General features: G+C 39.3%; 1 protein-coding gene across 1 annotated transcript in view; it reads left to right on the top strand.

Moving 5' to 3' along the window:
- Positions 1 to 2,654: 2,654 nt before the first annotated feature.
- The window catches only part of KIF26B (kinesin family member 26B), a gene marked incomplete at its 3' end in the record, with an annotated part of 205,739 nt that continues 180,536 nt past the window's right edge, over positions 2,655 to 27,857 (top strand). The window contains exons 1-2 of the mRNA XM_027905598.1: positions 2,655 to 2,687; positions 10,145 to 10,678. Coding sequence (XP_027761399.1) covers positions 2,655 to 2,687; positions 10,145 to 10,678 — 567 coding nt within the window. The remainder of the gene's footprint in view (positions 2,688 to 10,144; positions 10,679 to 27,857) is intronic.

Raw genomic sequence — 27,857 nt, 5'->3', positions numbered from 1 at the left:
TACAAAACTATATCTGGTTACTGTCTGGTATTTTGTCAAAGCTTCAAAGCTGAGGAGCTTTCTCAAGCTAACATAACTCACCCTGAGATAACGTAAAACTGTTAGAATAAAATGTCAATGGGTTGTGCTGGGATTTTTCTTAGTTCACAGTATTAATAAAAACAAACCCAAATGCTATTAAAAATCAGTGAATAATGTCTTGCACACCTGAAGTGGTAAGTATGGTATCAGTTAACCTGAAACTGGGATTAGTGTAGAGAGTGAGGTGGGGTGTCACAGCTGAGGGGCAGGAGGAGGGTCAAAGGGTATCTGCCGGGTTTGGGAGTTGTGCACCTGATAAGCCTGGGGAGCCTGAGGCTGGAATCCAAAAGCCTGCGCAAACCAGAAAGGGTGCATGGGAATTGTACTGTTGTCAGGAAAAGAATAGGATGGTGGTGCTTTTGCCTCTCTGAGGTAAAAAGGGGATTTCCAAGAGGCTGAGTCACTGAAATGTAGTTTCGTCTTAGACACCACTGGAGTTTGCAGAATCCTGATGCAGAAGCAAGCAGAGCAACCCTTCTCTGGATGAGTGAAAAGGAGGTGATAAATGATAACAGGCCAAATGTTACTGAGGGGGAAAGATTTAACAGATCGAAGTGAGACTGTGAGAGCCTGTATGGCTAGACAGCAGGGGATGTTAGCTGCCTGTGGAGCAAGTGACTGTCAGCACCTGGTATGCGGCTACTATTTAAAGCAGCAGCCTGCTACAGGCCTGGTATGTGTCAAGGAGAATGCTTCAGACAGGTGCTGTCAAACCTCAGGGTTGCTTACAGGATGCTCTTATGCAACTTCTGTCCACCCAAACCAGCATCAAGTCTTTTAAGAAAACAGGGTGGCATACAACTTATTAATAGAGATGTTGTGATCTTCCTTCTAGGTTAGCAATTGTGTATCTTTGCTGACCCCATCAGGAGACCTTCAAATTACTTGTATCAGAAATTAAGGGGAAAAAATTCTTCCATAGATCTTTGCCTTGATTTCTCCTCTTTTCCTCCTTCATCCCTTCTCTTTCATCCCCTTCCAGTCTCATCATCAGCTTAAAGTAGATATTTCATTGTCTTCTTCTGCAGCCTAAAGGGTTGTAGAGTCATCTAAGACTGTTCTCAACAGTCTTAACTAACCCTTCAGCTTTCTCAATGCCCATTTGCTTGATCCTGGGTGCATTTCCCAAAGAAGGCATGTAACAGCTCTGTGGGCATTGAGGTGTATGTTTACTTCAGTTGAGATAAAAAGCTTATAGAAATCCCCAGACAATACTAGTGTGAGATGTGACTGCCACTGAGTGGTAAGAGCAGGTTTGTATGCAGCTTGGAACGCTCTGCATGTACAAGGATTTGAGAATCAGTACGGAGAGGAGACTCACTTCTGTTTCCAAATTACATGTTTTAAACAAGTTATCTATCTAATCAAAAATGGAAGCATAAAGAAGAGACAAACACATTTCAGTTTTTCATCTGACCCTGAAATTTTATTTGTTAAGACTGAGATTACTTGAGTTACCTGGTGTTTTCATATGCAAGGATATGAAAGAAAGTAAATTTAAAGTGTGAATGTCAAATGGCCCTGACAAACTTCAGCTCTTCAGGTTTTAACAGAGCATAATTAGTTCTGTACTAAGGTTTGCCATGTTCTAATTCTGGTCAATCTTTTACCTTACCATCTCCTCTCCAGTCAAGCTGAGAATGATGGAAATCTGATATGTCAGAAAAGAAAATGGAGAGCAGTGTGTGAATGACTGTTGCTTGAGGAGGGGTTATCTAAGATGAATGAAAGGTAGCTTTGCTGCAGCATGTTGGAACATCAGTGTGAACTGGAGAAAATGGTAGAATTGTTTCCAAAAGTCAAGTGAATTAAAACAAATAGAAGAAGAGCCAGGGAAGAGCAACCAGGCTGGCAAAGGGCCTTGAACACAAGACCTATGAGAAGAGGCTGAGGGAGCTGGGGTTGTTTAGGCTGGAGAAGAGGAGGCTCAGGGGAGACCTCATCACTCTCTACAACTCCCTGAAGGGAAGTTGTAGCCAGGTGGGGGTTGGTCTCTTCTCTCAGGCAACTATCAGTAGGACAAGAGGGCATGGTCTCAAGCTCTGCCAGGGAAGGTTTTGGTTGGATATTAGGAAGAAATAGGAAGAAATTCATTACAGAGAGGATAATCAGGAATTGGAATGGGCTGCCCAGGGAGATGGTGGATTCTCCATCCCTGGAGGTTTTTAAGGTGAGACTGGAGTGGCACTGAGTGCCATGCTCTAGTAACCACGGTGGTGTTGGATCAAGGGTTGGACTTGATCTCAGAGGTCCTTTCCAACCTGGCTATTTCTATGGTTCTCTGTCTATAACACAGTAACCTAAAATTAAAAGCAAGATTGGACATGTAAAGGCAAAGTTTTGTACCCTTAGTAAAGGGCACCAATAACTTGTATCATTCTACTGACTTTTTTTTTTTTTTTTTTTTTTATTCCCCCACCCCCAAACCAGGGATTTTGAATGGAATTTAAAGATAGTAATGCTTCCTAGAGTGGAGAGAAAAGCCCTGCAGAAATGGTTTAAAAAAGCAGGATACAGAAGTAAGCTGAGGAGACCAGAAGTTTCTGATTCTATGATGCATGTTAATTGTAGACATGTTGAAGCTGAACAAATTTGACCAAAAAAAGGTAACATATTCAGTAGTTCTTTTGAGAGTGCTAAGTTACGAAATAAAATCCACAATAATCTTTCTAATGATTGTTTACCTAAAATAAAAGATTGTCATGTTTGTAAAGCAGTTACAAGAGATTTCAGTTTGCTACAAACCTCTTTTTAAATCAGGAGAACAGTAAGTATACAGGTGTCACAAATACTGTCCTGACCTTTGCATCTGTGATGTTTAGTTACTGTACTTCAAGTATGACAGCTCTTTGAGAAATCAGTGGTTGCTGTGTCAATAGTAGCTCTGTGCTGGCATTTGTCAAAGAATTATAATGCTCTTCTCTCAGGAAAAGCAAACTAAACTTTGAAAATGTGGAGGTGTGTCAGACCAAGAATTGCTACTGTAACCTGGTTGCTCAAAGAGGAGGTTCAAGTGATCTGTTGATTTGGTGTTAATCAAAGCTTGAAATAATGGGAAGGTTTGAAAGGATCAAAGAAAAAATAATATTATTCAAGTACTTTAATGTGTCTGGCCCACATAATCATAGGTCTGTCATGCTTGTCCCAGATGGGTTTGAAAGGGTGGGTAACAGGATATCAAGTGTACAGAACAATGTCTTTGTGAATGGTAATCAAAAGGATTTTATGAAAAAAGGTTATCATATTTGCCACTGTGGCGAGCAGTGAGAGTAACATTTGGTTGATAAAGCAAACAGTTTGCAAGCTCACAAAAGTATCTAATCCTAACTTAGTAGCTGACTCAAATTTATATCTGGACCCAAGTTGAGTGAAGAGGCAGCAATAGCCACCGACTTCTGTGAGGTGATTGGAAACTTGACCAAAAATGCATCTGTAGTACATCTGGGTTCCGTGCATGACACAAAACTAATTATAGCAATGATGCAGGAAAGTACCAGGGAGTCAAGGTGAACAGCCAGTTGAACACAAGCTCATAGTGTGCTCTGGTGGCTAAGAAAGCAAATGCAATCCTTCCACATCCAGGCGGGACAGTAGAAAGCAAGGAAGAGAGAATAGAGCTGCTGCATATTCCAGCATAAGGGATGAGGTTTCTGCAATTCTAAGTTTGTTCCTATTCTTTGTTCTATCAAAAGCGTGCTGACAAATGTTGCCCTTTCAGCACCAGCTGAGTTTGTCTGCCACATAGCTGTAGAAGCAGCTTCCCTCCAGGAGACCCTGTGCGTGCCATGGCCAGAGATTGAGTCTGGGCTGCAGGGCTCTAGACAACTGCATAGCAGAGCTCATCGGGCAAGACTTGGACTTGCATCGCTGAGTGTGTATTTAGATTTTCCTGCTGCTATTTCATCTCTTCTTCCCAACCCAATTAAAAATCTGGCTGCTGTCTAGCTATCGAATGCTAACACAAACACCTGTGTGCCAGATGTGTACAGCTGCAAGTCCGTCAGTACTGATCCATCATCAGAGCTGTGAGCCATAAGCCAAACCATGGAGCAATTAGAGAACACTCCTTATTTTTCTTCCCCTTTTTCTGTCCTTCCTCCCTATTTTTAATCCTCCTATTTTCCCGGGGTTTTCTCTCTTCTGCTTCCTGCTGCTGCAAGTTTGTAAGGTGAGCCCTGCTCAGACTTTCTGTCTCTTTCAGATAAGAAAACAGCCTAAACCAAAGGAATACATTTTTCTGGCTGCAGAGTGGCTGGTTTATACTGGCAAGTGTTAAATTATAAAAGTCCAAATGTCAGTTGTATGTGCCAGCTCAAGAAAAACGCCTTGAAATACTAATGTGAGTGCTACACCAGGCAGGATTAAGACTTGATTTTTGAATTCCCTCTCTTTCTGAAAAGAACTAGTCCCCCAGATGTGTTTTGGAAACACCAACTGTAGGACAGGGCACACTCTTACTGTGTATTTGAAAGTGAAGACTCAAATCAGCAGTAGAAAGTTTGAGGGAGAAGAATGGTAATAGTTAAAACGGTGGGATATAATAAGACTGCAGAGATTTTACTGGTAAGGCTGTCTTTTTACGTGGGCTTACTGGAAATGGGCTGTTATAAAAAGCCTCTCTCTTATTCTACTATGCTCTCCTTGTGATCTCAGTTCCCTACTTAAAGTGTTCCAGTTTCGGATTACCTCCTCTCTACTATCCCCAACATGCAGTAACAGTGATTATGGGGGGATGTTCCTGCTGGGAAATGGAGAGAGTTTCAGAAGGACAAGAGGGAAATGTGTTCTTCTCTAGTAGAGGAGATAAGATAGTTTTATTTGCTCAGCTGGGAGACCTTATTGGGTGTGAGGGATGACTGTTGTGGCAGGGAGGGTAAGGCAGTGTGCTTTTGCTCAGAGAAGGTGCCAGTTGCTGTGTGCAGAGCAAGGGAGGCCAGTTTGCTGCCCCCTTGGTCTTGCTCATGTGCAGCTTTGGCTTTTACTTACCAAACAGTGCTTGTGCTAGCAGACATCCTAACAACTTGGATAATTTGGAGGATTCAGTCTTTCAGTCTACTAGGGTTACTTACCAAAGCTAACTGATTTTTATCCAAGGGTTTCTGGCTCAGTTTGATGGTACAGTACTACTAATTTAGAGTCATAGCGTGTATCCTGTCGTGCTTTCTTTAAGGAAAAACTCCCTTTGACTTCTGTATATTTGAAGATATTTTTACTTTAATGGAAGTGGTGCCATCATAACAGTTAGGGGCTGTGGAATGGTGAAAACAGCAAATCTCAAAAATGTAGCCTAGAAGATGATAGGATTTTAAGTTAGGATGCAGAGTCTTGGAAAATAGACCAACTGCCTCTGGAAAACAAGTTACAAGTATAATCTCTTTATTGAACTGGAAAGTACACCCTAAAGAGAGAAAGGAGAATGGAGGAGATTTTTTTGTTTAAATTCTGCTGCCCCCCTCCCATTTTTCCTAAATAGTAATCAACTATGGACTAGTTTGGATTGTGTTTAGAGTAGACATGTTTGCACAGTCATAGAGTAACATGGGGGTTTTTATCAGGTTAAGGCTTCCCTCCTACTGAAGTTTCTTAAGTTGTTCTACTCCTCACCTGTGGAGAGGGAGAATCTGGAAAACATACTTCTTCATGGGAAGAACTCTGACGCTTCTCCCTTTTCTCCTCACCTTGTGTGATGGATTACATACCAACAGTCATTCCTGTCTGGACCCTTTCAGAAACAAGAGAACTCCACGAATCTTTTGTGAGCATCTTTGAGTGGAAGCTGACCTCTGTGATATAGTTAGTATTGACTCTTTGCTTTTCTGTAAAGAGTGGTAATACTGCTGTTGAAGAACACAATTTGTTCAAGAAGGTCTTGAGATCCTTTGTATATTTGAGTGTTCTCTGAGGTGACGAAGTAGGGTTACAATGTCTAACTTGCAGAGCCTGTTGTTGGCCAAATCAAATACAGTTGTGTATGAAATTTTAGAGAACGTCCTGTGTTAGTGTCTGCCTGTTGTATGCTTGCAAAAGAGTAGAATGTGTATGAGGTATTTGTATATGAATCTAGGATCAACTAGGATCCATGTGACATGTAAAAGTGCAAATTGTTCTTCTTATTTCTTGCCTGTCTCTCTGTCCACCAGTTGAGCTCATCCTGCTTTCATCACGTCTCCTTGTGAGCTTTGTGTAAATGTATGTGTGAAACAGATGGTGCTTCATGCTGGAAGTGGTTGTTTGCTCTCTCTCTTGAGGAAGACGGGCTCTAAGCTTTGTCATCTGCTTTCTTAGCAGTGGAGTTAAAACATCATGAGAACTATACAGCAAGGCACAGTTTTATGAAGGGAGATGAAAGAGAGGAGGATGCTTCTGCAGTCCCTTACATGATCATACAGTAATGCTGTTCCTCCTCCTCCGTGAAATTAGGACAGAATTTACTCTGGTAGAGCTGTCTGTGATAGAAGCACTTCAGTGTTTCTTAACTAGAGCCTCTTTACTTGGCACATTTGCCCTGGCTAAAGCAGAAATTCCTCAGCATACCTATGATGGGACTCAAAAATGCAAAATTTTGTTCCTTCTTCTGTATTTCCCATGTGAGTGTTTAGTTCAGGAACAAAAATAAGGATTTACTGACTATTTGGTTACAGTGGAGAACATGAGCAACTAAACATATCTGGAATCGGTGTTTGCTTGACCTGGAGAACTCAAAGGTAAGGTGAAAAGCCTTCTTGCAGGATAGATCAGCTAGCGCTCTGTTTAGTTCGCTGTTGCTGTGTGCCTTTATGCTACGGTCTGTGTTGTGTCTGATCTCCTGAAGCTTTCAGACCTCTTACACGCTTCTATTTGTTTATTATAGGAACAGGAGTTTACAGTAATGATGTTTATACTAAAGATGGGTGAACCATTACAGCAAGAAGAGAAACCACCATGAACCTTTGCCCTGAGCTCGAACCAAACTCTTTTGTGATTTTTTAAGTTCTGTTTCAGTTTTCAGTGTCACTGTACTTTGTTCCATCAGGACTGGAAATGAGTGCCAAAACATAAATGGTATTTCCAATATCAACCTCAGATTTCATAAGCAAATCTGCTCTTTTGCCAGGGAGTGTGGAGTTTCTTAGACCTCACAAGTTTCGGTAGTGAGTTTTGAACTTTTTCAACTCCTGCTGCTCAGTGCAGCTAGCTCAAAGTGCTTACCCAGTGAGGGTTGACCATCACTGTTTTGTATGGGACAAGATACTGTTTATTGAACTATTAAGCATTCCTAGGGGAATGTGTGCAGATGATTGCTTGCAGCTGAAATACTAAGCCAGAAAGTGTGGTGTAGCTGCATTTCCCTGCTATTCCAACAAAGGTGTAGGGACTGTCCGGCTTTGTTCTCCTCCCTGCTAAATGTGTTGTAAATGTGTTGTCAGACACTTCTTTGAAATTACAGTGGATCTGCCCAGTGCAGAATATGAAAGTAAGCTCTCTAGGCTCCATCAGTTTTGTTTTGAGAACAAAATGTGACTAATGTGCTGGAACCTGTATTCCTCCAAATTTATTTGCTGTCCTGTAGGCTTTTCTGTTTTATATCCCAGACTTGGATCCAGATAGAACTATCTATCTAGTACAGTCTGATAGATTGTTAGGGCCAATCTTGGGAGTTACCATTTCAGGTTGTGCCTGTTTCTTCTTTCTGCTCCTGAGGAGGAACAGTCTTCCATCTTCCCTTCCTCCCTCTCTCTCTCTGTTTATTGTTGTATCAGAGAATGATCTGATGTTTGTTTTAACACTGAGATGAAGCTGAATTCACTGCTATCCAGTACTCTTTAAAGCTGGTGTGCTACTTGAATATTTATATCATGCTGACATTTGCTTATGTTAAAGAAGGCATTATTTCCTTGGAATATTTATCATAGTATCCCGGAATTTCTGCTGCTGGATCTGAATGTTTTATATAATTACCTGGGTCCAAGCCCAGTTGCCTAAGGGAAGTTAACTTTCAAAGAACAACAGCTACCTCTGTGACACTTGCTAGCTGAAGGAAGAGCTGGCAAGGATTTTTCCTGGACTGATGTGGAGCAGCCTGGAAAGAAGGCACACACCTCACTTCAGCTATATAGGTAGCTTTGTCTAGCTCATTATGGGAAAAGTAGAGAATCATTTCCCTGCACACCTGGCATCACAGAGTGAGTGCCTATATCTGATGTGATCTGTTGACCTAGTTATGGTCTGGGATGGAAAATATGATTTGACATCCTTTGCATCCTGTTTTTTCCCCCTGATTTCCACCAGTGCCTTTCCCGAAGGTTAAGGGGGAAGGGTTGTTACAAAATCCAGTTCCTGCCTTCCTGACACACTTTGAAGCTCTGACCCCCTTTGTGCATAGAATAGAAATGACCAGCTTGAGGCTTGATCAGATCTCAGTCCCCTGTTGTTTCCCATCAGCTTATATGACTCTCCCGGGCTTCTGGGGCTGGAACTGCTCTTTTGCTGGTGTGCATAGAGAGGCACCGTGATTTATGAATCAATTAATCACTGCATGCTGAGGAGCTGTTCACGGTAGTTAAACAGTGAAAATAAAATGCTCAAGTATATTATAAAGACGGATCATAATGAATATGACCCTCTACCAATGAATTCTCTCCCTCCCTATATTGTACCCCCTACCCACTTTCCCAGCACAGCCAAACTATCTAGACATGAAATGTGGCTATCTCAATGGCACGGGGTTCATCAAATTACTTAATTACTTGATAAGGGTGCTGCCTATTTGTGGGAATTTTTTTTCCCCCTCACACACATGCATTCTTTCAGTCTGAATTCAGTTTGCTGTTTCAGTAAAGCTATTAGAGCCAAAAAGATGGACAGAATTAAAAAGATTCTGATACTGCTGATTAAATCTTTTTGAATAGTCAGAAGAAAATCCACCAGTAAGTCTCAAAAAATAAAGGAGGGGCAGGTAAAGTCTGCCCTGCTTGGTCTGTAAAACCACAGAAATGTGGTGGGAAAATTCCAAGAAATATTTCTATCAAATCACTGTCACCTTTTTGCTCTGTGTAGCACACACATCATTGCTGTGAGTTTCTAAAACTGTATGATACTGTGAGAACTAGGCAGGTTTGGTGCTAAGCCTCCGTTAAGACTGCTGTTGGGCTTCAGAACTCACTGAAGCACTTTGCAATTTGGGCCAGCATTCAGATCAGAGTGGCATATTGCTCTGTGGGGAGCACCACTGGTGTTCAAACACCTACCCATGAGATAGGCATTTGCTATGAGACGAAAGGCTTTAAACTTGATTATGTGGTTTTGCACCAAAACTATGCTTTCCAAGGAGAAAATGAATCTTTACAGATTATTAACTCTATACATGTTGAATTTTATAAATAAAATTATTACTTTATTTTACATTATCAGTAGATACCCAAAATAGTGGTAGAACATTTCAGTAACAGAAAGGTGATTTGTTTTCATTTGGATTTTTTTGGGGGTTGTTTTGGGGGAGGATGGGATTTGACTTTATCAACTATCCATCTGTTTTGAATTCTGAAAAGGATTTTGGGAGAGTGATAGTACTTTATTTTTTCATTTTGTTTCTTTACAGCAGTCTTTGAAGTGTGACATTTTCGTTGCAGAGTATTTCCTGGGTTTTCTGAGTACCAAAAGCTGGCACTGATGAGTAAATGGATTTATGAACCCTGCTACAAGTCCATTGGCTATAGTGGAGTTGCTCTTAATCTCACCTGTGTAACTAAGAGTAGGTTTCATTCAAGCCAGAAATTAGGTGCAGTGGTGTGAAGCAGGTTAATTCCTTTTCTCTGCTATGCATTGAAGCTTGCAGTGGAATTATAATATTTGCCACTTATCAGTAAAAGTAAAAGAATTTTTTTCTTTCCAACACAATCTAGTTTCTCAGTTTTGTTCAGCTCTGGTGCTGGCATATGCTGACTGTATCTAATGGCCTTTGTTTGCATTCTAAGCTTATCTCATAAACTGGCTTTTGAAATACAGTAATAGTGTTTCACTGTGGTGACCATGGTTAAACATTTCTCTTCTGTCCTCCCCTTACCCTTCTCTGTTTGATTTTTAGGACCCGGGTTTCTCTTCAGTGATTCACGAGAAGCTCCAAGTTCCCAATACCATTCGTAAGGCATGGAACGAGAAGGACAACAGATGTGATGTTTGTGCCACACACCTGAACCAACTGAAGCAAGAGGCCATTCAGATGGTGCTGACCTTAGAGCAAGCTGCCAACTCAGAACATTACGATGCCTCACCAAGCTCTCCCCCACCTCTCTCCAATATCCCCACCTTAGTGAGCCCTCGGCACACGGGCAGCCTGCAGCCCAGGGACTGGGCATACATGCCTTCTCCTTATGCTACATCTAACTACACAGGCTTTGTTGCCAACAAACACAGTGGAAAACCCAACAGTCTAGGAATCGGCAATGGGGTGGAGAAAAAAAATGGCTCTCCCGGACACCAAGCCAAGGTCAGCTTTCAAATGGCCACCAGCCCCAGCAACGGTAATGTTCTCAACTCCGTGGCCATCCAGGCCCATCAGTACCTTGATGGCACCTGGTCTTTGTCAAGAACGAATGGAGTCACTCTATATCCCTACCAAGTAAGTATTTTTAAATAACAGAATGCGTTTGTTTCCCTCCCATTAAAGCTTGCATGGGCAGACCGACACGGCTTGCTCCTGGAGGGTAACAGTGGAGCCATTTGTGTAGGGAGCACCCGAACAAGGAGTGTTATAAACTTGTGTTTCCCTGACAGGGGACTGAGTTGGGAGAGACAGAGATCAAAAGCAGAGTTAATTAGAATGCCTTTTATTAATTCAACTGTTATGAAGAGCAGAACTGTTATTCAACTGTTATTAAGAGCTGTTGTTTTTAAGTGCAGATAACTAATCATACATTATAGGCAATTATTTGCTTGTACAATTAATTACTCTCTCTCAGAATACTTGGTTGGAGCAATAGTTGGTAGCCAACCACACTTTTTTACTCACAAGTGGAAGGTGGCACTAGTGCACCAGTGACTGAGCTGGAACTCAGGGAGGACCCAGGAGGTTTTTTATCTCATTGTATGTGTATATGATACTTTGACTACGTATAGCAGGCACTAACTTCATCAACGTGTTCTGAGTTGCAGTCTTGATGCTAGTGTGCTGGTGGCCTTCTGCAGATTCAGCTGAATCTTGGTGTTTTGATTTTTATCTGTTTTTATGGATTCAGGAGATCCAGTAACCTTCAGATCTTAGAAATTCTGGGGGATTTTCTCAGCACAGTCTTTTTCTCCTCCTTGGCCTGCTGTTTTCTGGTACATCACACCCATAAATACCTGTAGAACCCATCCATACCACATGGCAGAGAAGAAGCTTTTGTATGACAGGAGGTGGGCTTTCTGATGTGCTTAACTGTAGCTCGTGGGATTTTCAGAGTGCCTCAGCACCTTCAGACTGGGACATATAAGCGTGTTCTTCCTGCGTTCTCCCAACCATCCCTGTTGGCTTCCTTAGGCCCATAAATAACTTTGAAAGTTGGTCTTTCTATTAAGTTATGAACACGGTGCAAGATAGATCCCTAAATTAATATTTAACCTTTGCTAGTATAAGTAACTGATATTACAGCCAGAAAAATGTGAAGTTATTCATAAGCATTAAGATGTTGTCATGCACCAAAGCAAACTAGGTAAAACCAGAAGTGAACTACAGTTATTTTATCTGGAAAATATGTGACTTTATGGTTTTGTGATTTATGCTCTAGTGAACCTGAATAACATTTGGGTAGGTCAGTATGTGGTCATATTTTTGATCTAAGAAAAAAAGTCTGATCTAAGTTTGAACTAAGAAAAAAAAGCCTAAACAAAGAATGCACATTAACAAATCTGAATAACTATTGTTTGTATTAGGAAAATTAGTTCAGTTTTATTGTATTCACAGTCTCTTAGGTTCTTGAAAATGTGAGTTTTATTTACTTTTTTATAATTCTTGCATTTCCTAGATGATTCATTTTGACTTCAATATATAAGAAGGAGAACCTAAGATTCAAAATTGTCCAGACTGATTCTGTAGTTTGGCTTCAGTTAAATTAAGGATTCTTCCCTATCCAATAACCTTGAAAGAAAAAAAGATTGCCTGCCCTCCAGACCCTCCTGCCAACCCCCCCAAAAAACAACACAAAAACCAAACTAACCACTCAGAAAACAAACAAAAAAAAATCTGACAAAACCGAACAAAAAAAATCAGACAAACCCAAACAAGTCTAACGATATTGGTCTTTGATAGAAGGTGTTTATTGCTTCATTGTTTTCTTTAAGACTGTACTTTCAAATGTTGAAATTCTCACTATACTCAAGTTGCCACATTTAGTTCTCCAGTTCAGAAATAGTAATGATAGCTTTCATCTTTAAACACAATAAAAGGAATTTAGTGTTTGTTTACATAGTGTCTGTATTCTGTATCAGACTGGGAATTAGTCAAGAAGAAAAACTTTGAAATGTAATTTATTTGTAATTTCAAATATTGGGAAGATGCAAGCTTTGGGTTTTTTCTGCTTTTGTGTGCAGAAACCAATTTTATTTGCTACAGATTTTAGATTTCTGTCCCACATCATTATATTTTTGTTATGCACTTACAAAACTCTACTGGGGAAGAACACTAGGAAGTTGAATCTGTTATCTCATCTTAATTAGAACCCTTCTTAATTTGGAGGTGAATTAAAAAAAGAGTTGCTATCTACTTACTTGTGAAAGTCTATATATTAATTAAGTTTTCTTGCCTTCCCTTAAGAATAGTGATTAGAAAAACCTCACTGTGCATTAGCTAAGAGGAATAGAAGATAATTTCTTGGGATAAAAAGCCTTGCACTTCACACAAAGAAGTGCAGTATGCTTCTACATCATAATCTTGTTAAACACATGTCCAGGGAGAAGTCAGTCTTGTGGCTCTAGACTTAATGGCACCTGTGGTAGACACCTCCCACTGTAAATTAGCTTTTGCTAGACAGTCTAGATAACTTGAAAGAAATGATTGAGTACCTGGAAAACTGACAATGATTTCTTCCCTAAAGTATCACCAAAAAGAGAAAATATTAGTTTGGACATGATTTTCTTAGGCTCAGAATTGACTCACTGCAATTTTAGGCACCAAAAAGTATTCCTAAAATTGTAAGTTGTACGATGTTATTCCTTTCCTAGCATCTTCTTTCCAGACTGCCTAAAATTAGAACCTTGTTATGGGGAATTAATTAGAATTTTTGTTTCAGTTCCAGTAGAAAAATAATTAAAAAAAAATAAAATACAGAGATTGTTGTGATATTCGAAGGCTTGGCTGCTACAGTAGTGTAAGACAAGTCTTAAATGACTTGCCACTATTAATTTTGCAGAAAGAGCGCTTTCTACCAGGAGTAAGTAAAACAAATGTGAATTTATATATTATCAGATTTAGTAAGGTATTATATGTTTAAAATCTGAAAAGTAGAAGAATTAGCACTGTCTTTAATGGGAGATGCATGCCGAATATAAAGCAAAGTTTCTAATAATTTCATGGATGCATAATTTGAACCAGTCAATGGAGTTTCCTTAGAACTTCAGAGAAGTTGCTACTAGCAATTTTTTAGGCAAAACTGATCCCACCTGGAGATTAGGAGATGATGTAGATGACCCCATCAGTCCTCGGTGTCCCTGTTTTATGTGATTCCGTATTTAGTCAACCCTTGAAACACAAACAAAGATCTGATTCTAAAGATCTGTGATGTCCCCTAGACCTGACAAAAAAGGATCTGAATTAAATTTGCTGATAAGTGGTCCTTTTAAAAAACCAGGGAATTAGATGCAGGGAAACGGAAATATTGATCTTGAACAAAGAGCATGGCCTGTTAAAACCCTTCTATGAATACTGGAATTCTGAAGTGTTTACCTGATCAGGGTAAAACTGACCCCTTGCTGTTTAATACGTGTAAAAAAATACCAGAATTCATTAGAATTTGATTCAGAGTCTGGAAACTGTGCTCTTTCAGTGCTTGTTGACGGGTAGTATTTGTATACCCTGCAGATCAGACTGTGTTTTAACACTTGTAAAGGCTTCTGTTGATCTCTCTATCATTCAGAGGGATTTCAGTCCTTCCCTGCTCTGAGAAAACTAATTTAAATTGGTGAGGTTTTACCTGAGAAGGGCTGCAATTATTTGTCCAGCTGATGATGTGAATTGCAGGGTATCACAGTATTAAGTACACTTCTGTTGCTTATGCATTATTGCATAACACATCTGAAGAAAAAGAAACTTTTGGCCCTGGGGTAGTAATATAGGAGCCAAAAGTCCAAATTCCTTAATGAAATTATTGCTTCTTCTAGTTTCTGTAGAGAATGTGATATTAAATTAAATGCGTAACATTTTCGTTACTTTATAATTCCAAGCTGATAAAGTAGCTAAAACAAAAACACCACGTTGGAGAATAAATTTGAGCTCTTAGGAGTTCAGGCTGATTAAGGGCTTGCTTTCAAAGGGAAAGGACTTGAAAATAATGACTAGATTAAGCTGGTTACACTTTTTCTGGAGTCAAAACACTTCAGTATTTTACTAAAATACTAAATCACAACTGCATGGTTGTCGTGTGTTGGTGTGAGCTACGGAACATGAAATGATGGGCACATTTCCTTGGTATTCTAGTTGCCCTTCTGGATCTGCATAAGAATCTTTTCATGACTTTAAGCAGATAATTTCAAAAGGCAAACCAAAGGAAATTTAGCACAGTGTGTGTGGTAGATTTGAGTGACAGGAAGGTAAGAGTGAGCCTGAGAACTGGAGAAGGTCAGCTGTTCCAGGAACAATTTAGGCCATAAAAGGGAACGATGGGAAACAGAAAATGTAGCAGCTGATGTGGGTGACCACTTGCTACTCCTGACCTTGAGGATGTAAAGTTTGATTCTGGTTAGGAAAAAGGTAGTGTATATAAGGATTTGAGTAGGGGCATTGTGAACGTAACAATATTCATGGAAAAAGTGTTTCTTTCTCCCCTGCACTTTAAAAGACTCTTTTGACCAAAAGTTTGGAAAATGAGATCTTAAACTACTGAGAGCCTCTTGGCCTGGGGCATAACGATCTCAAGCCTATTCAGAATTATCAAAGGCTTTGTTTGTGCACAATTGATGAAAGTCTACAGAAAGTATGTTTTCTGTTTTCATGTATAACATGGGTTTAGAAGAACACTCTTCTCTGAGAAAGTACCAGCTTGTTCTGGAGCTTTGCTGTGATGAATGATTTGTTTGGAGTTTACTTAGGTTGTGGCTGTCACATAACACATCAGTTCATTCAGGCACAGGCTTTTAAAAAGAAACTGGTAATGATTAGAGTTGGGCACAAGATGGAGAATTCAGATACAGAACCAATGCCTGTGTGGGGTATTCCCGTCCAGTACTTTGATTCCAAGCTTTTTTTACAAGTCTTTGCTGTCTAATTTATTTCTCTTCTATTTGCTGCTGCTTCTGTCACTTCTTAAAGTGTTCAGCAGGATAAAGATAAAATGTTAATGATTGCTACATCGGTGCCAGGGTAGTTTAAGTACCTTCTAAAGCATATAATGCAAGGTAGTGAAATCAAGTTACTTGCTCCATCTGTGAATTAACAGTGTCTTCTGTTAGTTCTTCCATGCTTCCTAGAGTCAGACCTATTTTACCAAAGCATCTTAGAAACAAAAGATTTGTATACTGACCTTTCTAGTACCATGTTTTTATGCAACCAGACACAATACACTGAGATACCTAATGCTGGAGGTATTTTGCTTTTGTGCAGTTAGGTTTTGGTTCAGAATTTTTTGGATGGCTCATGTTTCAATAGCAGTTCACTCTCTGTATGTATGAGATCCACATTTGAATGTGGTGACTCCCTGAACATAGCCAAAGCCTTTTTGTTCCTATTACTGTGAGCCAACAAATGATGATGCTGAGCAAATGTGTGCAAATTCTTGCACTGATATATTTTTTTTTTCATTCTGTGACCTGGACTCTTAACAACGAAGTGACTCCATAGTGAGACTATACACTGAAAGTGCAGGAATTTTATTTACAAAGATTGTTTAACTGGGCCACGAAGCAGAATGTCAAACAAAGTCATTGGCACTGAAATTATATCCTTGCTTAATTATCTCCATTGCCCTCTTCCCCCGTGCATTAGTTGTTATCTCTGAAGTAGCTATCCTCCGACTAAAAGCCTTTTTCAACCAAGTCACTAATAATTAGATATGACCCTACCAAAGTTAATGTATGTCATCAGCTGACATTTTGCCATGATGGTTTGATCATTCAATTTGTATATTACAGGAGTTAGCTCTTTGTATTTCATTCCTCCTGTCCACCCCCTCAACTAACAGCCCAGTTGTATACTGATTTTCCAATTTCATAAAGAGGGGAAACTGAAGTCTGTGTGAACTGGGGTGTGATTTGATCTCTTACGGCATTTTTATGCATGGCTTAATGACCTTAGAATCATTACTCTTCCCCTTCATGATGCTGGGGTGACTAAGGGAAGAAAGAGGTAAAGGGTATCCCATGGGCTGAAAAGAGCTAAATAGGCTTATCGTGCGAATATGAAAACCCCATGACTCAATTGTGATGTGAGGAAGAAATCTGGACTACTATAGGAGTGAGTTAATCCTGTAAATTAGCAAAAGCCAGAAGATCACAATTAGTGAGGATTTGGAGACTTGGTTTCCTTCCCTGGTCTGTAGCTTAAGGATTTTGTCCACATGTGAGACTAGTTTCTTTTCTGAAATAATAGCTGTGCTGATTGCTTGCATCATTGAACAAAAATATAAACTGAGAGAAGTGATGTTTTAACTGTGAGAAAAATGATGTAGAGATGGAATGGAGCGAGGGAGAAGTAAGGAATAAATGGCTAGAGACTCATCTCACTCTGAAATGTGATTCCACACAGCTATCATGTGGAACCATTGTTTTCTTTTCTCTAAAGTGCTCCTGAAATGGTGTCAGAAAGGGAGCATCAACTTCTCTGTTGGGACTGCTCTCTTTAATTCAGTGGATTTGATTTACAGTGGTTGTTTCTTCCCTTATATTCTGGAGCGTTGTGCACTTGAGAGGTGGGTGTTGTCAGATAGAATACATCTGGGGCCAGACCTCCTTCTGTCTCACTCTGAAATAATTGCTTTGCAGTTGGCATGGCTACATTGCTATAGTACAGATAAGAATGAGATCAATGTCAATCCTATAAGATCTGATCATCCAGAGTGTGAGAACAGTTGTGGTGATTGGAGTAAATGTGGTGTCTCCCGTTCATAGTGGGCTTCACTTCCCTTTTGGATTGGTGAATGGGGGAGCTTTTTTTTTCTGTACTCTTATGGTCTGACCTAACACTGAATAGTCTTTTGGAACTGCTCTTCTTGGCAAATGAAAGCAAAAACCTGATTGTCCCGCATCTTTTGTACTTTGAATGGGCCTAGATGTGTCTTATGAAGAATAAGGAAGGATAACATCTGTGCAGGGGTGAGAAAAAGCCCCTTGCAGCTACTGAAAATGTCTTTTAAGTCTGAAAACAGCTCTGAGAAGAAATGAAATTGCATTTCACCTTTCACTCCCACCTAATCTCTCAAATTGAATTCAGACGTGCTCCAAGGGTTGAAGGGAAAGGAAGAGTAGTGAGCTTTCCTCTTCCATGGGGCTGGTTGTTGCTCATGGTGGTTAATGTTGCTAGCAAATCTCAGCAGAAACATCTGTAGCTCTTCATTGTGTGACTGCACTGGAGTCACCATCACTTATGTCATTAAGGTGTCTGAGGACTTGGGTTCTATACACCAGGAAAGCCTCAGGTCTCTCTGGTAGATGTGAACATCAGGTGACTAAGCTGCAATCAGTGCAAGGTTATAGTTGTATGGATGGGTGTGCAAGTGAAGTGTTTCTATTGTGACAGCCCTTTGAATCAAATATGACCAAGCTTTATTTCAAAGTGATACTTTTAAAACCATATATATGTTTATTAAATATCTGGCTAAATTTGTGTACAGGCGTTTGGCTAATGGGAAAGGCAGAAAAAGAATTAAAGGTTGTAACTGTGATGAAATCACTTCTGTTTCCCTAACTTCACTGTAGTTGCATGCTTGGTGTCACTGGATAATTGTAGAACACACCTGCAGTGTGAATCCTGAAATTGTACACCTTTTACTACCCTGTATATTACTTTCCAAGAAAGTCGAGACTATTAGTATAAGTAGAGTTTAGGCGTAGTTTTGAAAAAAAAATTTTTTTTTTTAAAGCATTTAGAGTGATACATTATTTCCTGTAACAGAAAGAGAGTTGACAGATAGGGTTTATTATTGATTTCCTTCCTGACAGGTTTTAGGCTGCTGGAGCTAGGCAGTGTTGCTGGATTTAAACACAAATCATAAGCATAATCATCTCTGTGTTTTATTCTTGTGTATTTTCTCAGTTACTGCAGTGCAACATAGAAGATGGAAAATTATTTCAAGTGCTATTAGAGAAATTGTACAGAACACATCAGAAGAATGTGTAGTAATGAGATACTATCAGTGCTTAATTGATCAGACTCTATGATCCCTGAAGACTTTGCATGAACTTTGTTGCCAGAGTGCAGGAGGTAAAAATGGATGTAATGTGATCCTCAGTTGTACCATACAGATACATTAAGACAGTGATCAGAGACAGGACTGACAGGGAAAAGGCATTTAGAAAGCTTTGTCTGCATGTGCAACAGCTTCTGTGAAAGTCGTTGTGAAGAGTCTTGCAACGTTAGGTAGGATTAACTGAGGCTTGATGTACAAGCTTGTGGAGATTTCTGTTCTTTTTTTACTTTGAATTAATGTAAATAAAAAATATCATCATTTGTCCTGGACAACAAGTAATATAACCAGATACTATTCAAATGACTTAGGAGAACACCACAGCAAAGGATTCGTGGCCACTAGGCTTCCCTCATAAATTATAAGAGCATCAGAGGGTGTCCCAAAGCTTATCTATTTTACTTTACTTTTAGACGTAAATGCTAAATGAGGGATCAAGTTGTTTTCATGTAGCTAAGTGCTTTGGAGGGAAAAATCTCATTCTCATGTTACTGGCTTTTCATTATTTTCTCTCCTTAGTCCGTCATCACAAGGGTTTTTGTCTCTGTAATCCTAAGTACTGGGATATGCCATTTTCAGCCAGGATTTAGTAGTGATGCTTATGATCTCCTGACTGTTGTCTTGCAGTTCAGAACCTTTGTAAAGATCCTTTTAAACATTGCCAGATCTCAGCTTACCAAGATTTATTCCTATTTATATAAAAGTAGGTGAAATGTAGACACTTGGCCTGGGTTAGATGAAGATTTCTGGAAAGGAGCTTGAGATAGGGGTTATGTGTGTGTGGATTATGTAGGTTACGAGATTTTTCCAAGCTGAGTGATGTGGGTTTCTCTGCTTCCTTTTCCATTCACTGCTCAATTACTTTAATCACATATTATGCATATTTGCTGCTTCTCCTTGCCACCTCAGTTCTTTGTCTCTGAAGCAGGGACAGTCACCATTAGTGCAAGGGGACATTACTTCTGTAGCCTCTAGACATTTTATGATTCAATGAATATGAATAATAAAGTACCTTATTCCTCCTATGTTCTCCAGTAAAGGTGGTTTCAAGTGTGCCAGTGGAGGATTATCAGGCTTGGTTTCCTTTTGAGTACGAGAGAGTGGGAGGGCATCTATTAATTATAAGAGCCTAGTAGAAATGCTGGAAAACAGCTGTTTGCTCCTCAGTATCCCATTCTATTTGCTGGAAAAATTGATATAATAGATTATAAAAAAAAAATCTTTGTTAATGGTATTGGTGCTAGTATTCTTGTGCCCAGTTTGAATACATCGAGTAGAAATTTCTCTTTATAATTTCTTGAAGAGTCTGTAGTAGATGATAACATAGAAAGCCAAAGGACCTATCAGTAGCCAAACTTTAATAGAGCAAGAGAATGGTTTGTGCTTAGGTGATTAATATGCTTCCAAGACTTTTTAAATGTTGCATGGGCATGAAGTGGGGAAAAAGGAAATTTTACCAGGAAAGATATAATATAAATTCAGCTGAACTGTATAATATTTTGCAGACTTTAAAGTCCATTTCTGTAAAATGATCAAAAATGCTTGGAGGGAGGAAACAAATTTTTTTGTGCTGCGTTTTACATGTTAAGAAGTGGAAGTACCGGAAAGTGGAAGGATATGCCTGAGATGACTGCTATGCAATTTGTAAAGAGTTGATAAAATAGCCTTTTTTTTCCATTTAAACTAAGAATAAAAGGGCCATCTTGTAATTTCATATGTTGAGGTTAGATCATTCTGTGCCTGCCTGAAAGAATCAATATCAGAGTGAATTATGAAACAGAGAAATTTTAGGGGTCCAGAACTATTTGGAAAAATGTTAGTAACAGAAGGGACTGACTAAAAATATCTTGGTAGTTGATAGTTTTTATCTTCAAATACAGCTTGAGCTGGAATTTTTGTCAGCTGCACAGAGTTCATACACTTTGCCTTTTACAACAAGCTGCTACTGTGCTTTCTGAGAAGAAAAGAAACTTGCAAATAAGGACTTTGCTGTAGAGGGGTTCACTTGAAAGCATGCCCTTGGGAAAGAAAAAATCTGTAGAAGTTTTAAATTGACCTCTGAAGTTTTTAGGTTTTAGCATCATTGAAACATATTCTTTCAAAAAGTTCCTGAGTCCAGGATATGCATTTCTTGTTGTTTATCCTGCCTTAATTTCTGCCTTAATAAAAGTAGTTCCAGCAAATATTAAAATCCCGTTTTTCTCCTAGAATGCTCTGTTTTCAGCAAGGGAACCAAATGTAATGCTTTTCTGCTAGAAAACTGAGCCTTGAAACAATAATATTTTTCTTTCCTGGAGTTTTATAATCATCTGTTCTCGTTGGATAAGACTGAACCCTGTGTGAGTGAAACCCACTGTCTCTAGGGCACACTCTGCAGGGATGGATGTTTTGGAGTTCCAGTCCTCTGGGTTGGTTGCAGGGCTAATCTGCACCTGCTATACATGGCTCCTGTTCCTGTGCCCATTGTGAGCACAGCTACTTAGTGGTGGAAAGTATTTGGAGAATTATCCTAGAATTTTTTTGTGTGATGCATAAATAGTGTGGAGAATTTAATGGTTTAATGCATAAATACACTAATTCCACTTCTGATTTTTTTGGGCATCCTTGGTTTGTTTCTTTATTTGTTCGTGCATGTATTTATGAATATACACACACAAATAGTTCTTCCACCTAATTTCCTCTAAGAAAGACTCCTCTGCTACTTTTCCAAAAGAAATTGCTGGTAAAGTTCAAAATAGGTTCTGATCTGAAATCAAGTTCACTCTGCTGGTGATAAGGCATCCTCATGCTTTTTCCTTTTAGTGACTGTATGCCATTCCAAAAATGGGAGTGTTTCAACCCCTCTTTAGAATACACAGCAAGCATCAGTTCTAGGAGTGTTGCAGGCTTAGTTCTTTCTTACCCTGCATGTGGAGTAGTGCTTTACATTTTTTGAGCTAGTTCATGCCTGTCTTGTATTCCCTTTGTCCTAGTGTAAATGACTGTTTGAGATGACTTAGTAAATGCCTACAAAATACCTTGTGAAGGGACAGTGAGACCTTTTTCTTCAGTTATACAGATCGCAGCACTGTACTTCCACTGAGCTCTAGTCATTGATCGTTCTTTTGACATGTCAGTCCATGATACCTAATTAAAAAAATAATAGAATAAAGAGTTTCTTTCAAAAAATTGATTTAAAAGTAACTTCTGAAACTTCAACATTGCAAACCCATTAAACAAGTTGGAGGGGAATGATTCGAAACATTTAATGTGAAAATAAAAATTCTCCAAGGATAACAATGAGACATTTATTAGAGTTCAGAATGGTTTACTAGAGTTCAGGCATCATTTCAGATGATGCACTGTTTTGTTGTTGTTATACTTGGGCTTCATTAAATGCATTTAATTAAATCTATTGTAGATCTGTTTTATTCCCAAAGGGCCAGTTAATGTAATCTTGCTGTTTGCTTATTAAAAATATCAGCCAATTGTTCTTCCACTAATTTTAATCACTGTTTATTTTTAAACCCTAGTGAAATGCATTTTGTCAGATTAGTTTATTGTGCAAACTCCTTGGGACAGTGACTTTTTGTCTTTTTTTGTGTGTCCTATGTAGAAGAAACTTTATATTCTTTGTCACTGTGTTTAACAGAAAAAAAAGATAAAGGAAAAAAGAGAAAAATAAGCAATGCCATTTAAAGTTTACTTAGGCTGACTTTAATGAGAAAGAAATAAATGTAGCTATGAGACTTGAACTGTCAGACAGTAATAAAAATTAGTGAATGTTGGTACCAAAAATTGGGAAATAATAAGCCTATAAGAATAAAAAAATTAAGAAAATTAGGAGCATCTTAGACAATTCACGAAGTACGAGTCTATTGGAGACTGGTGTAGTACAGAGACAGGAAATAATTTGTAACAAAAACTGGAAGAACATTCTGTGTATGTACTGTGAATAAGTTTTGCTGTGAAAGTATGCACAAAGTATAACTATGAGTAAAGAGTAAATAATTTGCTACATTTACTGTGTGCACTGCATTCCGGAGTTGAGTGCATTAGGTAGTAAGATGCATAAGGCTTTGCATATGACTGTCTTGTCTTGGACAGCTTTTCTCCTAGACTGGAAATCATACAAGATCATTAAACCTGTATGGAGTCTACCCTCGGTTTGATCTGAGTTCTGTTTTAGTGGAAAATAATCCCTGATCAATCAGGTTATTATATGTCCACTCAAAATTCTCATGATAGGCTATACTGACGAAATTTGAAAGAATATCATCTCTTGAGGGGAATGATTGTTTGTTAGTGCTGCAGGTTATGGATGTTCAATTGTTTCCTCTCCTGCCTTTTCAGAAAGAGCTGTAGCATAGTCAGACTAAAGCCTGTGCCCCTTCCTCTCTACAATTAATTTTCCAGAGCTGTGCAATTTTGAGAATACCCATGTCTGTAGTTTATATCTTCTAAATGGATCACTGATTTTTTTTAATGCCCTCCAAGAAAAGTAAAGGAGTTATATCTCAGCGTTATCTAAAAAGATGCATTTAAAGTCACTGGTGAAAAGAAAATATTGTTCTTCATCTGACCTTATTTAGCTGGTCAATGGAGATGGGGATTGGTATTAATTACTCAGTCTGCAAGTGAATGTGCATGAAATTCCAGCTGAGAGGGGACAGTTAGCATGTTTAAAGTTCTCAGTGTACAAGAGCCCTAAGGGGAAATGTGGGAATGTCATCTTTGTACTGTAAAGCTGTCACAGTGAAGATGGATTATGATGGTTCCTGCAAACCAAAATGCAAATTGCATATACTGGGGAAAGATCATTGTGTGCACTTGAATTAAATGCTAGGTCAGCTTCAGCTAATGAATGTAGTGTTGAGTTAAAGCCTGGAAAGCTGTGCTCAGCTTGGGTCCCTTCAAGGCTTGCAAATCAAACAAGGCCAGCTGCAACAAGTAATTTGGACGGACAACGTGATAGAAGTTGTAGCAAATGGGAAGAGACAAAAACATGATTTGCTTGGAAAATAGAATTAATCTAGGAGCGTATGTAAAAAGCTGAGGCAGTTTGGTGCGGTGTATGAAAGATCCATGCCATTCAGCAGAGTACCCTAGCAAGTGTGTGGCCTGGTGGTCACAATTTGATCCTTTGTGCCACTGAAAGGGAACTACAACAGAGGCAGGCCCACTTAGTAACAATTTACAATATGCACCAGCAGTGGTTAATTTGTTTAGTTGAGGATGTGCTCCTCCTCTTTTTTGCTTTCATTAGCTGAGAGGGCTGTAAATCTAAAGCAAACAGAAGACAGTGTAGCATAACTGGAGCACCTTCTCGGCCTATGGAATTCACCCCAGGAAGTGGCCTCCAAGTCAAATGCTTATAGCTGAGTGATTTTTATGACTGTTAATAACAGCTGTAGCTATGCAAACTAAGCTTATAGGGCAACCAATTGTATGACTGAAGGCATTCACCTTCAGGGCAGGAAGGAACTGTTTCTGTCCAGCTCTGCCCTCATTTGAAGGCTCTTCTGGCACCTTTTGAATTCTTTTCATGTGCTGCTGTGAAAAATTATGATTCCTGCTATGGTTTTAAAATTATTTTTTGACAGCAACACATTTTTATTATTTTTCCTTTTAGTGAAAGTATTTTTATTATTTTTCCTTTTAGTGAAAGTAAGACGTGCTCATGTATTGTGACAGAGATTAGAAAGACCAACCTTGTCAACTTTATAGAGGTCACTCCTGGTGCATAACTTCTGCAAGGGACTAGTTATATAGAGACAAAAAAGGAGAAGGCAGCTACACAAAGCTAAAGGGCAGTGCAATTTAGCATGATTGTTACATTGTGAGGTGGTGGCTTAAGTTTGTGGAATTCACTGCAAAGGTGGAAGTCTTCAGCATGGAAGTTGAAGCTAAATGTTGGTTCTCTGTGGGAAAAGAAGAACATGATATTGTTATGCTTTTTGACTTGAGATGTTGATTGCTGTCAAGGTCTTGCAAGGTACTTGCATTGAGAATCAACTTCTGAAGAGTGTTGACTTCGGAAGAGTGTATCAACATCTGCTTGTAGGAATGAAATAAGAAGGATTCCTAGGCAAGTGCAAGGCTCACAGTTCTGAGGCTTTTCCAGGTGGAATTCAGGCCCCTAAAAGTGCCTTTCTTGCAGCACCACTCTGTTGGTATTTCTCATCTTTCCACTTCTGCACATCTTCAGTGCATTTTTGGACCAAGTAATAGCCAATCCCTTGCATTTAAATTTAGCCCCACTGAGCCCATTTGAACATACAGTGGTGTAACCCCTGAGCAGCTCTGCATTCAAGCTTGCCTGATGGCTCCTGTTCTGGCTATCCTACCCTAATCTAAGTCGTAGGACTCAGACACATGATCAACATGATAACCTTTTAGGAAGCTTACTAATATGCAGTAAATGTGAATGCGTGTTCATACTTTATAGCAAATTCAAGACAGTTTGACTTGGTTTCTTTACCTTAGCTCTAGAGAAGTGATTTTAAGATAAAGCCTCGTGTTTACTACGGGCAAAGCATGTGCATGGGGATAGCTATTATGACTTAGCACAGGAACTTATTTCAGTTCCTGAGCCCTCCTAACCTCGCAGAATGTGAGTTAGTTAGGATTAGAAGAGAAAACTGACTCTTAGACAGCACTACAGATAATGGTTTCACCTGAATGGAACTTGAGTGATTTTAATTTCATTGTAAACATTTAAGCTGATAACTTCATTTTAAGAACTAAGTTTCATGCAGAGGACTGAGTACTTTGCAGTTCTAAATGCTTCCTGGAGAGTCAAGCCCAAACAGAGGAAATAGAAGAGATGCTTTCTTTTTCAGAAATGAGGTAAATTGTTCTTTTTAAGATAAGAGATTTTACCTGAATGCGGGTAATACATGGGAAGATGTGGTTTTAGCATTGGTAAAACTGCACTGAAATGGAAGGCAACAACGCACCAACTTAATGACTAGACACTAATATCTGAACACAGTATGTTCTTTTTTAATGCTTTCTTTGTGTCCTGCAGTGAAATGTAAATGTTTTTTCAGAAGACCTGAGAGTACTTGGAGACTTTCACCTGTCTTGAGAAATGCAAATTTTACAAAGCATTCAGATCTGCTCTTATTCCACTAAGGATGGATTAGGATTTACAAGACTCTCCTTAGAGTCCTTTCGTACACTGCATTGTTAATATTTCAGTGAGGCAGCAAAAGAGAAAACTGTGTAATGATATTAACAGTCATTGGTATCAGAGGCTTGTATTCGCTTGTATTTAGTCAGTTTTTAAAAAGGTAGGTCTATGGGAAGATAATTTAGGAAAAGGTATGGAAAAGGATATTACAGAAAAAATATCCAAGCTTAGAATATTTGAGTTGAGAAAGATTTCTCACTCTCTCAACCTAATTTCCCAGGCTTCTTTATTGCTACTTTCAAAATATGCCTGGCTTCTAAATGGCTCTTCTCTGCAAGAAGCTCTTTTGCATTTGTTCCAAAGTTCACCCCTCATTCAAGTTCTCTGGTTTCTTCCTTTATAAAGGTACACTACTGATAGTCTTATGTTCTAACACACAGAGAAAACTATTTGTATTGTTGTAGTATCTGCCTGCACTAATTAAAGCTGTGGCAGCAGTTCATAGAAAAACTGATATCCATAATTTCTTTCTGATGGGGACCTCACTGGAATGGTAATAGTTTCCAAATAGATTTAACGTATTTTCTAGATTCCCGGGGATCAAACCTGTGCACCCTTCCATGGGCAGCTTGGTAAGACACCCATCAGATGTGTACTGATCTTATCCCCCCAAAAGGTCTGATCTTGAAGTGATTATGTGTGTGGACTGAATTTGCACCGTGCCACATTCTTATGCAGTAATCATTGCAGGAATCTCTAAGCCTGTCAGATTTTTTTTTTTTTTCATACTGTAAATGTAGTAGTTCTCTCTCCCCATATATTCATGGTGGAAATTGACCATACATGTTTTAAATAAAAACTAATGATCTGGTTCATGGATTTGTGTGGAGGAACTAATTGTATTTTTTATTCCTTACTCTCTTGCTAGCTACAGAAAGTAGTTCCTTTCTGGGTCAATAATGCCATTTAGGTTAAGCCCACATGCTGACACACTCTCGTAGCTTCTAGAGTTGTTCTTGTCAATTGACGAGGGAAAGGTCAGTGGCTTACAGATTGTTGTTTGTGATAGGGAAACAGCTACAGTAAGATTTGAACTTCTTGTGATGTCTTGACATTGCTGGCAATTAGTAACTGATTAGAGAAATGGATGTTTGTTTTCATAACAAATGCATTATTCCTGCACACAGTGAACTAGAGAGACTTGTGCCTCAGCTTGAAAAGTGCAGTCACTTCATGGAGCTGCTGCCCTATGTGTACACATGTACAGACAGAAGTCAGACATGCTCATCTTTTGTAATCTGCACACACTCTTCATTGCTGCACTAGTTATTTTAGCACAATTAGCCTGGCTGCTGAGGACTCAAAAGGTAGCTGATACAACAAGGGATTACAGTGCAAATGCTGAATCTGGATGTATGAAATCAACTTTAACTGAGTCACACAAAAGAAAGGCCTTTTCTCTTGTAAAATGTTACTAATCTGATAGCAAACAAGTCATAGTAGCAAAAGATCCGATTATTTCCAGCTGCACAGCTTTATAATGCAGCAAGACATACAGGTAATTAGGAGAATTAACAACTTCATAAAAACAGATTTAAAAAAAAAACTTCTGAAAGCTAGAGGCAGCCTCAGCTTTCCCACAGATTGCCATGTTATTGTCATCTTCTTGACAAGAAAGGAAGGAGTTTTATTGTGTTGCTGCACCGTGTGTTTTTTCATTGTTAAAATGCTTAGAGACACAAAATTGAGAACAGAACGTCTCTTTGCTAGCTGATGTTCCTACTTTTCATTTGCAGAGTCAGTGTGGGAATATGCCAACTGGGAAATCTTACATTGCTGTTCTGTCATCAGAGGCTCGGCTGGTGGAGCTTTGTGAACGAGAGGCGTATGTGGGCCCAGCTGATGGTGCTTTATTGCTCTGCTCACGAGGGATGGCTCACAGCCTTGCAGGGGTCTGCCTGTGGGCAGTCTGCTTTTCTGAGGGACCTCTGGCGTGAGAAGGGCAAGCAGATTTGCACACCAGGATGGCTATCCAGACTGTAGCTTCTCTGGAGAGGAATAGGAAAGGCTGGCATAACCCTGAGGGGGCATCAGAA

Source organism: Empidonax traillii, unplaced genomic scaffold, assembly GCF_003031625.1.
Source record: "Empidonax traillii isolate 1590-97213 ecotype Southwest subspecies unplaced genomic scaffold, ASM303162v1 scaffold1169:size251926, whole genome shotgun sequence".
NCBI lineage: Eukaryota > Metazoa > Chordata > Aves > Passeriformes > Tyrannidae > Empidonax > Empidonax traillii.
Note: the sequence above shows the minus strand (reverse complement) of the source record. Positions and strands in the feature narration are given on the sequence as shown.